The following is a 10,865-nucleotide window of genomic DNA, read 5'->3' as shown; positions in this document are numbered from 1 at the left end:
CCCCTCCCTTTCCCCTCCCTCTCCCTCTCCCCCTCTCCCTCCCTCTCCCTCTCTCTTTCTTTCTCTCTCTCTCTCTCTGTCTGTCTCTCTGTCTCTGTCTCTCTCTCAATCTGAGCAGTAATAAAAATAAATATTTTAAATAACTTGTTAAGTAAACTTCATAAGTGAAGGTGGAGGTGAAATTGTAAAATCGGGAGAGAAAATGGGGATGATCCACCAGCACAACATATCCTCATGCGTTCCGTCTGTCTGCAGACAGATCCAGCATGTGTACCCTCCATGTCCGGGACATGTTGGATACAGTCCCTAGTACAGGCCATCTGCCTCTCTTTGCTACTTGCACAGAGCTAAAATGCTAAGAAAGGTACAGGGTGTCATCAGCAGGAGAAGACTTGCTTAGCAAGCAGAAGAGACCATCTTGATCACAGCAGTACCAAAGGGAGGAAGGGAGGGTGTGAGCAGGGGAAGGAAGAGGCAGGGGCACCATGGAGCAATTGGTTCCTTGAGAGAGTGGTGAGGAGGCAGTTGGGGAGATGCAGACACAGGGGATGGGCAGTCTTAGGTCCATGTGGCAAGAATTCAGATACGGAGCTTTAGCTGCTCGGGATGCTGATGCTCCTCCCTCTAGGGACTAGTATCCTTGCCACTGTGCAAGCTTGAGGACAAGAGGGACAGAAAGAATGGGTACAGGGAAGGATGCACAGGTGCTAGACCTACAGGATCGGCTGTCCCCTCCACCATCCCCAGGAGCCAATACAGGTGATCTGGAGGTAGAACTTTTGAGGGCTTCTGGGTTATGCCACTGACGGAGTGGACACCGCCTGCACAGCCATGTGATTCACCAGGGTTTGCAGTTAGTTGTTGGATTGTGGGGAGATGGGAGACTTCCCCAGGGACATGCAGATGGGAAGTATACTTCAGGGGGTTGGGGGTGGGGCTGCAGAATTTAACCAGGGCCCACTAGCTGAATATAAGAGAGAACTTTCTCACTTTCAAATCAAAACACAAACAAGAACAGAGCTTCTTTTTTCCCTAGCAGTTCTCACCCAGAAGCCCACAATCCCCCATTCACTCCTCTGAACACCAGCAGCATGCTAAATACTTACTAGAGATGGGCAGAGATTTCAAGAGCTTCAATTCTTCTTTCTCTGTGAGTTTGATTCCCATGTTTTCCAGAACGCTTTTTAAGTATTTGCTGTCAACCTTTTCTCCTTTAAGTAAATGGGGACCATTTCACGTTAAGAGATAATGGTTTCAGTTCAAAGAAAGTAGAATGATGCACAACAGTGTTCTCAACCGCAAGGTGAGGCAATTACAAAGATGGGAGCCAATGTCACTAATCTGAAGTTATTTGAGTTTCAGTATCTGAAAGCCTTTTTCTGAGCTGGGTAAGAGGATGACATTTGTCTCCTGTGTGTGGGTCAGTCCAGTGGTGGAGCAGTGTAGACACTGTGTGAGAGATGATGACTGTTAGAGCTACAGTTTAACGTCTTTCCAAAATTCACATAGAAACTTCATCTGTAATTCAAGGCTAACAACAGGCAGGCACTTCAGGTGGAAGTGAGCTCATGGGTTTTTTTTCCTGCATGAGATTATGGACCTGAAGAGGCCTCACTGAAGTGGGAAGCCCTCTGTTTTCCCTGTCCATCATCGTATTCAATGAGAGGACACAGTGACCAAGACACCATCTTAAGTTTAGTCAGGAAGTGGCCTAAACCTCAGCAGATGGGTGTGCAAGTGTTTTGCTGTTGGTTTTTCCAGAATCCACAGTGATGAAAAATAAACATGAATTGTTTATAAATTACCAGACTGAGGTATTTTGTTTTGTTTTGTTTTGAGCATGAGAACATTACGATGGATATTGTAGGACTTATATACTTCTACTTGTATGTAGTTTCTTGTTTCTACTTAGTGGCCTGAATTCTGGGACTGGTTGTTCATCCTGACCATATTCATGATGCAAAAATTTTGCATTTGAATTCACTCTGATAACTTATATTTTCGGTCATTCAAACTCTAGTGAAGTAAATACTGTCCTGGCACAAATATTAAAGCAAGTATTTGTTTCTGAGAGATCTGTACTTCTCCTAAATTTCTAGTATTCAAGATTGCTGTCAACGAGACAAAATTATCTATAAGTAGTGAGGAGCTAAATGAACTTAGTGACTAGTGGAGTGGTAGATTGCTCCTTAAGAGAGGTGATCGTCCACACAGACCCGGGTCTCAATGTTAACCATTACATGAATTCTCACCTGTGAAAGTCTTAGCTGCATCCATCAACACATCCAAGCTAACCTTTCTATGGTCTGCAAGAAAATTCAAAATTTAGATTCAAGGATGAAGACATTTAAAAAATCATATAACATTCTTGAAATATGGCATACGGAATTACAGCAAGTTTTCATGCTTCTGTTCAGAATTTTTAAATCAACAAGAACATGCAACAGAGAGAAGGCTCAAGCTGTAAGTATATGTTTTTTCAATGGATATTATTTCTCTTTTCTTCCTTAGGTTGTTAGCTGCCAAGCATCCTCATAGCATTCTGGGGAGTGGATTTTTGTTGGTGGGTGCAGACTTTGTCCTTGTGTGCTTTGTGGAAGTAGAGACATGATAGAAGAACTCTTCTCAAAATGTGGTTCACCAGTCTCCTGAGCCACCCACACTCCGTACCTTTCTCACAGTGTCAGCATTTGTGTTGGAGACTGGGAAAACTAGCAACATTCTAGAGTTAACCACTTCTGAAGGCACCTGCTATCATTCTGCTTTGTGCTATGCGTACTAGTAGTGAGATAACGTCAGCACCACTTAAGAATGTCCTTAATAAAGCAGCAAGATTTTTTTTTTGTTCTTGTTGAATGTGTTTGTTATGGCATTGTGTGATATATTCATGTGTGGAGGCCAGAGTTCAACCTTGAGTGTCATTCCGCAAGAGCTGTCTACCATATTTTCTCAAGACAAGGTCTCTCACTGAGATCTGGGACCAGTTATGTCAATTATCCCAGCAAGCCCCAGGCATATGCCTGACTTGACTCCCCCAGTGCTTACAAGCCTGGCACACCAACATCCAGCTTTTCACGTGGGTTCTGGGGATGGAAGTCAGCTCCTTATGCTAGCACAGAAAGTGCTTCATGGACTGAGCCTTCTCCCAGCTCTAAATGTGATTTTACAAAGCACTGAGAAACTAAATGCAGCAATATTTACGGGATTGGTATGCTTAGTCAATAGTGTGCAAATGACCAAAGCATGTTGCTGTGAAATCATGCATGGGCAGAGATGAAAGGCTAAGGAAACCAACGAGTTTTAGCACAGCCAGGACAGAAAAGGTTCACTCATAGTGTTTTTGATCCCATGTGGTATCTAAATTTTAAGATGCTACTTGTTGAGTTTTGAGATAACAGTCAGAAAAAATATTTGAAAAGGCTATCAGATGCATATATTATCTATCTATCTATTATCTATAGATAGATATAGATATATATATATATATGTGTATACACACATCTATCTATCTATCTATAGAAAGATATAGATATAGATACATATATGTATATGTGTGTATACATATCTATCTATCTATCTATCTATCTATCTATCTATCTATCTATCTATCCATCCATCCATAAAAAGTTTACACTATGTGGTTGGAAGAGTTTGGCCTAAACTACTTAACTGTTCTTCATGATTTGGTGACGATAGGCAAGTGACTGCTAAATCTGCAATATAGGATGCAGTGCATTTCTCTCATTAATGCAGGGAAGCTGTGTGCAGGACATTTCCACATGCACACTTCTACAGTAATGACAGTGAGCCTGTGTGGTCAAGGAACTGGCAGCAAAGAAAGAAGAGCCCTTGGGCAAGGTCTTGGTAATCGCTGGAGTTATATATAATTTAACACATACACACACACACACACACACACATACACACACACACACATACACACACACACACACATACACACAGCACGCACACACACACACACATACACACACACACATATACACACATACACACACATACACAAATACACACAGCACACACACACATACCCACAGCACGCACACACACACACACACATACATACACACACACACACATATACACACACATACACACACATACACATACATACACACATATACACACACACATACACACACATACACACATATACACACATACACACACATACACACATATAAACACACACATACACACACACATACATACACACACACACAAATACACATTTACCAAAACCAACAAGGGCTGGGGCTGCAACTCAGTGGCTGAGTGCACTCCTACCAAATGTGAGGTCCTCTGCTCCATCTCCAGCACTACTTAAACCAGAATAAAATAAAACAACCAAAATATTCCAGCAGATTGCATAAGAAAATGTATATGGGAGTCTAGCCATACATTAAAGTAATTAATAATAAGAATGTCAGGTAATTCTTCTCACCTTGTGTCTTTGTTTTAAGAAATTTTCCATAAAATGTATTTTATCAACTAATAAATTTATCATTATTTTAAAGACTATAAAGAGCCAGGCCTTGTGGCACATAGTTGTAATACCAGAACTCAGGACTGAGGCAGGGGGATTAGGAGTTTGAAGGCAGCCCAGAACTTCATAGTAATTTCCTAATCAAGCTATGTGATGAGACACTGTTGCAAAGAAAAGCAAAAACAAAACAAAACAAAACAAAAATAACAACAGTCAGAGTTTAAAGAATTAATACATGGACACCATCAAAAAAGTGTTTTAGTTTCTAATGTAATAAATACTGATAACTAATAATTTATAAAACAGTGTAATGAAGTTCTGAGTTAAAACATCTGAGAGCCCCTAGTGAGGCTGGTTGGTTTCAAGTCTGTTAGATGCATTTCTTAAGGATAAAATGGGGTCTCATTATGTCATCCTGGCTGGCCCAGATCTCGCCATGTAGACCAAGTTGGCCTAAAATGCAGAGATCCACCTGCTTCTGCCTGCTAAGTGCTATGCCACTATGGCCTACACATTTTCAATTGTTAAATAATATTTTTTCCTCTTTATTCCTTGTCACTGTTTCCCCAGCCCCTTTTGAATTTCTACATTCTGCCCATTTCTACACTGGTCAATCTTCTATATTTGTCACCAGTGAGGTGTTGTAGGAAAAGCCCTTCAATTCTCTCAGTCCCAGAGTTTCTCTCCACATCTCGTCTTCCCTTGCAGCTCTGGGCTAGCCCAAACATTGTCTCTGGGATTGAGGTGTCATGGCCACTCACCAGTCACTGTCAGGTGGGCCTTCAGGTCCTTTAGCTCTCCTTTTTCCAGTTTGAAACCAGTGTGTTGAAGAACATTTTTCACATCATGGACATGGACTTCCCCTCCTTCATAAAGACAAGAGAAAGTAAAGTTGTTACTAAATGAAAAATGTGGACTGTCCACCTGTGCCCAGAGCTGAAAGCTGAGAGAGCTAATTGTAGCAAGTCACATGGCAGTCAGAAATGTGTTTCCACAGTTAACCTTCCGAGAGAAGTACGTGAGGGAGAAAAAGAACACTTTGACAATTCTGTTGACTTAGGCAAAGAGAACAATCAGGTTATTCTAGAGAAAAAGTAAGATTTGAAACTCATTGCAGTAACAAAAAAAAAACAACTGCCCAACTATACTTTACATAAAAGGAAAACTCTGGTTAATGAGAAAGAGTTATTAAAAACTACTGGCATGGTTTATATTGGCTTAGTCTATATGAGTCATCTATAGAGTATCACATTATATATATATATATATATATATATATATATATATATATATATATATATGTAATACACATTATTTTTTTAGTTGAGTTAAACATTAAATGTTAAAAAAGCAAAAAAAAAGTGGTTGATAAAATTAAGTACACAGAAATGAAAAATGGTGATATATTAAAGTCAATCCTAGTGATATGGGCCTTTGGGTATATGTAGTCATTGCTAATGGATAGAGCTACATTTTGGGGTGATGAAGTGTTGTAAAATTGATTGTGATTGTTGTACAACTCTATTTGTGTACTAAAAAACCCCTGAATTGTACACTTTGAGTAAATTGGACAGCATGTGAGTTATCTTTCAACATTTTTCCATCTTATTTCAACACAGCATATGATAAAAAGGCAAATAGCCAATCAGGAAAATACTGTGTATGTAATAAAATGCTTGTAGTTAATATAAAGGGGCCACTTGAATTAGTAGAAATAAATGTTCAGTGTCCAGAAGGATGATGGACAAATGGCCCTGATAAGAAATTCAAGGCTTGGAAGGAATATATATATATATATATATATATATATATATATATATATATGTCTTAGCATATTATTGCTGTGGTGAAACACCATGACCAAAAGCCACTAGGAGAGGAAAGGGTTTATTTGGTTTATACTTATATATCATAGTCCATTGTTGAAGGAAATCAGGATAGGAACTCAAGCTGGGCAGGAACCTGCAGGCAGGAGTTGATGCAGAGGCCATTGGTGGTGGTGGGGGATGCTTACTGGATTGTTCTTCATGGTTTGCTCAGTCTGAGTTCTCATTGAACCACAAAGGGCTGTGCCCTCCTCCATCAAACACTAATTAAGAAAATGTCCTACAGGCTTGCCTACAGTGGTCTTATAGAGGCATTTTCTCAGTTGAGGTTCCCTCCTCTCCTATGACTCTAGCTTGTGTCAAGTTGACAAAAGTAGTCAATACAATATAATAGCTTTTTGTTTTCATGATAAGGAAGATAATGAAAATAACATTTTATTTTTAATAATGAATGAAAACATGCATTTTCATTGAATCAAATTAGCAAGAATCCAAATATGTGAAAGTGATATTTTAGTATTAAATTTAAGATGAATAGAAAACAAGAATTCAATTAAAAATAAACATGTACTCAGGAAAAACAAGAGGTAAGCATACTAAAAGACTAATCTATAATTCCATTTTTCCTATACATTATTTTATATTGCAGATTATTCTTGAATATCTACTAGATATCAAATAATTATTGAATGAGACTCATAGTTTTGTAATTTTATACTTTAAAAAAGTTTCAAATTTTATCGTTTTTGTCTTTTTTTCCTACTCACCTTTGAAGTTCTTTACACCAGACAGTAGTACTTTCTTAAACACTGTTTTGTCACCTGTAGGATAAAACATAATTCTGTTTTCGAAGGATGATAAAAACCTATGTTCATACATTCCAAAAGGGAAAACTTAGAAGCACTGCAATTCATTCTCAGTGAAATGAGAGATACGTAGAAAAAGTCCACCAAGAGCATAGTCAGAGGTCTTGTGCTTGCATAGAATGCCCAGGGCCCTGGTCAGAGCCCTGCTCTGTGAGAAACCTCACATGAGGCATGGTAACCTAATCCGTGAGCATTGAGCCGTACCCAAGTGCACTGAAGGACAAAGCCTTTTCAGTATTCTCTTCTTTAATTTGGCTTCATCTCTTTTTCTTCTGCAGTTTTTCTACCATTCTTTTTTAAAATTTTCTTCCAGATAAGCCTTTTATTTCTCCCAAGGGAACACAACAAGAACAAGAACGAACAAGAACAAGAACAAGAACAAGAACAAGAACAAGAACAAGAACAAGAACAAGAACAAGAACAAGAACAAGAACAAGAACAAGAACATGTCTTAAGGTAAGGCTTCTGCCCTAGGGTACCTTTTCCTAAACCAGAGCCCAGGAATTATAGAAGTGCTAGCTGGGAGCTTGGCAGAAAGCTTGGAGAAAGAAAGGGTCAACAAAAAGGAAGGGAGATGGGGGATGAGGGAGGGTGGTAAGAAGGGGAACATGGACAAGGTAGAACCATACACACATATGAAAATGTTATCATGAAACACATCGTATCATATACCTACTGGAATAAGTCATAAAAACTTACTGAAAAGAATTAGAGAAATGCTAGGTAGGACTGGGTCTTTATTTATTTTTAACTAGGAACTCACTGTATAGACCAGGATAGCATTGGATATGCAGTGATCAGACTACCTCTACCTCCAGAGAGCTGGTTGGTATTGGGCCAGAGAGTTGGCTCAATATTGATGGCCCGAGTTCAGTCCCAAGGATCAACACCATGAAAGAGAGAACCCAATTTCACCACTGTCCTTAGACCTTCACATGTATACATGCACATGGCTTATGCTTGTGACATACATACACACATACAAAGAAATGTAAAACAAACAAAAAATTCAGGGATTGCAGGCAAGTGTTGTCATGTCTAGTATAAGTTCGGATCTTTTATTTTATTTTATTTTTTAAAATAAATCTTTTAAACTGACAAGGAACATTTCAAATATTAGAATTAATAGAAAACCTCAAAATACAAAGTTTAAAATCAACATGACTTTTTCTTTTTGACAGCAGGAACTAGGGGCAGTGGAGCCAATCTGCACTCCATCTGATGCTTGGGACAGATTTTAGTCAGTGCTTGTTGAGTGTGGACAGTTTTAGATATCCATGAGAAGAACATGAAACACTTACTAGACATGGGTAGTTTTTTAAGGAGTCTTTTGTTTTCTTTGTGTGTCATTCTTATTCCTATGTCTTCCAGAACATTTTTTACATGTGCTGCATGAATTGATTCTCCTTTAGGAAGAAGAAAATACGATCAGCTGGGACTATAGAATCACATATTTTATAATAGCATATAAATACAACATGTACATAAAACACATACAGGGCTCATCCTTGTTAACTTCAAGGGAAAGAGCAAGTGACCCAGGGAGTAAGATGTTTTGTTTCAGCTGGTGTAGCGGTACATGCTAGAAATCCCAGCACTTAGGAGGCTGATGCAAGAGGATTGTAAGTTTGTTCTGTCTGGGCTATATATCAAGATCTTGTCTATAAACAAATAAACTCACTCAAACACGCAGTAATAAAAATAACAAGAAAAAGAAGATTTAACAAGCAAATGACACTCTCTTGAAGCTGTCACTTGTATAACAAACACAATGGGGGTTGTAGAACTTCTCAGTAATTTAGATGTTTTGTGATGGTTAATACAAGCAATTCAACTACTAAGATAACAACTCTATTCCTTTTTTTAAAAATATTCAGCCATGTTTGCTATTTTTATGTGTCTTTAATTGGTTATTTTATTTATTTATATTTCAATTAGGATGGAATGTTCTATAGATATCTGTTAAATCCATTTGGTTCATAACTTCTGTTAGTTTCACTGTGTCTCTGTTTAGTTTGTGTTTCCAAGATCTGTTAATGAGAGTGGGGTGTTGAAATCTCCCACTGTTATTGTGTGAGGTTCAATGTGTACTTTGAGCTTTAGTAAAGTTTCTTTTATGAATGTGGGTACCCTTGCATTTGGAGCATAGATGTTCAGAATTGAGAGTTCTTGGTAGATTTTTCCTTTGATGAATATGAAGTGTCCTTCTTTATCCTTTTTGATAACTTTTGGTCCAATCTATTTGGAGTTCTCTTGTATCTTTTTAAGGGGGTCATTTATGTCCTCTATCATCATCATGAGATGTGATTTAAAATTAGAGTCTTGCTTTTCTGGTGTGTTGGGGTATCCAGGGCTCACTGTGATGGGAGAACTGGGTTCTGATGATGCCAAGTAGCCTTGGTTTCTGTTGCTTATGTTCTTTCCCTTGCCTCATGCCATCTGGTTATCTCTGGTGTTAGCTGGTCTTGCTGTCTCTGACTGTGGCTTGTCCCTCCTGCAAGCCTGTATGTCAGTACTCCTGGGAGACCAGTTCTCTCTGGGAGGAATTTGGGTTATAGAGCACTGTGGCACAGGATTAGCCCTGGGCATGGTGGTACATGATCTACTCTATTCCTTTAAAAAAAGATTTTAGTTTTTAATTATGTGTGTGGGTTTGTGCACCTGAGTCCAAAGACCAAGGGGGCCAGAAGAGGTCATCTGATTCTCTAGAGCTGAAGTTACAAGTGGTTGAGAGGTGCCTGTTTGGGTGTTGGGAACCAAATTGGAGTCCTTTGTAACAGCAAGCAGCAAGCATTGTTAATCACTGAACCACTTCTCCAGCTGTAATAATTCTACTGTCTCACATGCTTCCTCTAGCCATTCAACTGCCTCCACTCTCCTCATCTTTTGTCTCTACTGTGGTACGTTTGTAAAATGGCAACATAAGGACATAGGATGGAGCCAGGCAGTGGTGGTGCATGCCTTTAATCCCAGCACTTGGAAGGCAGAGGCAGGCAGATTTCTGAGTTTGAGACCAGCCTGGTCTACAGAGTGAGTTCTAGAACAGCCAGGGCTACACAGAGAAACCCTGTCTTAAAACAACAAAACAAAAAACTAAAAAACATAGTATGAAATTATTTTGATATTGGGAGCTCAAGAATCCTGTTTCCACCAAGTAGGGATTTTATTTAGGTTTTATGTTAGCTTACAAAGTAACAGATGTCATTATGGCATCTCCCCTGCTTCCCTCCCTGTTTCCTCCCCTCCTTTCCTATCTCCTCATCTTTCTTTCTTTCTGGTTCTAGATAGCCCAGGTTGGCCTTAAACTCGCTATGTAGTGGAGGATGACCTTGAACTCTGGAGCTTCCTGCCTCAGCAGCCAAGTGCTGGGGTTATAGATCTTAGTCTTTTTCGGTCCCTTAAAGTCTTCACTGTAGAGGTTTTTCATCCTCCTTGTTTAGGTTTATCCTTATCATTACTTTGTATGTTTAAAATCTGTCATGAATGAGTTCTCTTCAGCCTGATGTCTTTCTTGACAGGTTTGTTATTGGTATATGGAAAGGCTACTTATTGCGTATGCTGATTTTGTATTCTACTAGCTACTGAAAATGTTTTATCAGGCCTAATGGTTTCTGGAAGAGATTTCTGGAAGAGACTTTGATGTCCTTTAAGTATAGAATTATGCTGCTA

At 39.1% G+C, this 10,865-nt stretch overlaps 1 protein-coding gene across 2 annotated transcripts in view; it reads right to left on the bottom strand.

Moving 5' to 3' along the window:
- The window catches only part of Efcab3 (EF-hand calcium binding domain 3), a 316,604-nt gene that overhangs the window by 49,988 nt on the left and 255,751 nt on the right, over positions 1-10,865 (bottom strand). For both annotated transcript variants that reach the window (XM_031352655.1, XM_031352656.1), the window contains exons 123-127: positions 8,498-8,602; positions 7,098-7,151; positions 5,266-5,370; positions 2,253-2,306; positions 1,107-1,211 (exon numbers count right to left, since the gene is read on the bottom strand). In XM_031352655.1, coding sequence (XP_031208515.1) covers positions 1,107-1,211; positions 2,253-2,306; positions 5,266-5,370; positions 7,098-7,151; positions 8,498-8,602 — 423 coding nt within the window. The remainder of the gene's footprint in view (positions 1-1,106; positions 1,212-2,252; positions 2,307-5,265; positions 5,371-7,097; positions 7,152-8,497; positions 8,603-10,865) is intronic.

Source organism: Mastomys coucha, unplaced genomic scaffold, assembly GCF_008632895.1.
Source record: "Mastomys coucha isolate ucsf_1 unplaced genomic scaffold, UCSF_Mcou_1 pScaffold5, whole genome shotgun sequence".
Taxonomy (NCBI): domain Eukaryota; kingdom Metazoa; phylum Chordata; class Mammalia; order Rodentia; family Muridae; genus Mastomys; species Mastomys coucha.
The sequence above is the reverse complement of the archived record's forward strand: the minus strand, read 5'-3'. Positions and strand labels throughout refer to the sequence as shown.